The 2490-nt window shown below is 38.4% G+C and overlaps 1 protein-coding gene across 1 annotated transcript; it reads left to right on the forward strand.

Annotated features, from left to right (window-relative positions):
• The first annotated feature begins 704 nt into the window (after positions 1-704).
• On the forward strand, positions 705-1358 carry LOC145573353 (uncharacterized). The gene has a single exon (XM_081631787.1). The coding sequence runs from the start codon at positions 705-707 to the stop codon at positions 1356-1358; it is 654 nt and encodes a 217-aa protein (XP_081487913.1).
• Positions 1359-2490: the final 1132 nt, after the last annotated feature.

Below are 2490 nucleotides of genomic sequence, written 5' to 3' on the forward strand. Positions count from 1 at the left end.
TTTCAGATCAGGAACAAGACCAACATCATGAAGATAATGATGCAGATGGCTATGATGCAGATGATGATGCAAACCAAGAAGAGCTACAACACAATTGCAGACCAACAAGAGAGATGACAGTAGAACAGAAAAGAGCAATTGTTAAGGAGATTATGTTGCACATGGAGGGGGATTCACTGTCAAGAGGCTTTTTAGCCAATTTGGCAAGAAAACATTCAGTGCACAAATCTACAACAACAAGATGGTTTCAGGTAATAAAACATTCTCTAGCACAAGGTATTGTTGTTGATGTGAATACAAAAAAATTAGGCAGGACAGGACTCAAAGCAAAAAAATACACAGATGAGTTCCTGACATCTGTACCATTGTACAAAAGAACAGCTGAAAAGGGATATGCTAATGCACTGAAAATACCCAAAACAGCATTGCATAGGCTAAGGCAGCAAGGCAGGCTGAGAATACACACAAGCACAAATCACCCAGCGTTGACAGAGAAGCACAAAGTGTCAAGACTTAAATGGGTTTTAAGTCTAATAAATCCTGTACCAACAGTAGGGGACCCAACATTCACTGATATGCAACAATGGATACATTTAGATGAGAAATGGTTCTACATTAATCCAGAAACAAGAACCTTCTACCTACTGCCAACAGAAGATGATCCATACAGGGCTTAACAATTAAGGAGGTTCAAGATCAAAGCAATGTTTATGGGAATGATAGGGAAGCCATTGTTTGATGATGAAAACAACATGATACATGATGGAAAATATGGCCTTTTTCCTTTTGTAAAGTATGAAAGAGACAAAAAGAAAAGCAAGAACAAAGATGCAGGGACTCTAGAGACAAAGGCAATTCAAAGTGTCACAAAAGGGTGCATAAGGGAGATGCTGCTAACACATGTCATCCCAATAATCTATGAAAAATGGCCACAACAGTTACCAAAGGACATCATCATACAATGGGATAATGCTAGGCCTCATCAGGTACCAAAGGATGAAGAATTTCAAGCAGCTTGTCATGCACATGGGTTCAACATTCAATTCATTTTCCAACCAGCTCAGTCACCAGAAACAAATATTTTAGATTTAGGCTTGTTTAGTGTGATTCAATCATTACAATATCAATCATTTCCAAGGAATCTAGACGACTTAATCAAGGAAGTTGCTAGAGCTTTTCAAGAATTTGATCCTATACTAAACAAGTACACATGGATCACACTTCAATCCTGCATGATTAAGATACTGGAAAAGCAAGGTGGTAATTACTTCTCTCCCCCACACATGAAGAAGAGAAGTTTGGACAGCCAAGGTCTACTACCACAACTACTTGAAGTAGACAGGGATCTCATTGCTTAGGTAGTCCATTTTTTGGACACAATCACAATTACAGGAGATGATGAAGGGCACATGGAAGTAAATGCAAACTGATAAATGTGCATAACTTTTGGAAGGGTAGTATTAGGGGACTCAATATTGACTGCCACACATAACCTTTTCCTATTCAAACAAATTTTTGAGTTAGATTATGTGTACTTTTGGTAGATACAAATGGTTCATTTATTTGGCAGTCATGTATCAGTCAAGTTCATATCTTTTGATTAAACAAACATTTACAAGTTTAATTGTGTTTTTGTTTATTTTTTAGAACCTATTATTTCCATCAGAATGGGTGTGTTTTCAGTCAAAGCTTTAGTGAGTGTTGGTACCTTAACAAAAACCAATATGACAAGGTTTATGGAGCATCCAGACCACCCAAGTAGCTATCAGATTAGTCCCATCATCATATGGAAAACCAAAAGGGATATGCATTAACAAAAAGGGACTCAATGCATGACTGGCAGAATACAAGGGTCAAAATTGAACACTTCCATTCCAACTAGGTGAAGGTTGACAAAACCAGCAGGGGACTCATTTTCAACAACAAGAATACACCAATCAACTGTGAATTCCACCAATGCAACAAACATATAGGCAAATTTCTATGTTCTACAGGTCAATCACATAACATCTCCAATAAATGCAAACCAAACTAGTTTATCACCAGCAAACAACCTACACGTCCAAAAAATACCACTTTTATCACAAACAGACATCAACTTCTATCAAACACCACCATCCCAAAATAGAGAGGCTAAAAAAATTAACTAGGCACAATTACTCCAACAGTCATGCTTCAACTTCTCATTTAATAAAATTCACAGTCATGCAACCAAATGAACTACTCACACTAACCGCAGCAACAACCAACCAAACAACTGCTAAACATCTCATTGCACAATACAAGCACAAACAGAGAAGAATTTAAAAAAATTAGGGTTTATAGAGTATACGCTGTGCATTCAATTACGAGGGGGGTTGACCTGAGGGTAGTAGATCTGCAGGTAAGCCTCAATGACTTCCTCCCTCGTCATGCCGTCTAGAGGACCAGATTTGATGCGTTTTGCGCCGGAGGAAGGCCCCTCATCACGGTCTTGGGACTCCGGTGGCT

This window comes from Chenopodium album, chromosome 2, assembly GCF_948465745.1.
Source record: "Chenopodium album chromosome 2, dcCheAlbu1.1, whole genome shotgun sequence".
Classification (NCBI taxonomy): domain Eukaryota; kingdom Viridiplantae; phylum Streptophyta; class Magnoliopsida; order Caryophyllales; family Amaranthaceae; genus Chenopodium; species Chenopodium album.

Bases quoted from the DNA above. Each gene is read 5' to 3' on its own strand.
- LOC145573353 (XM_081631787.1), top strand. From the start codon at position 705: ATGTTTATGGGAATGATAGGGAAGCCATTGTTTGATGATGAAAACAAC.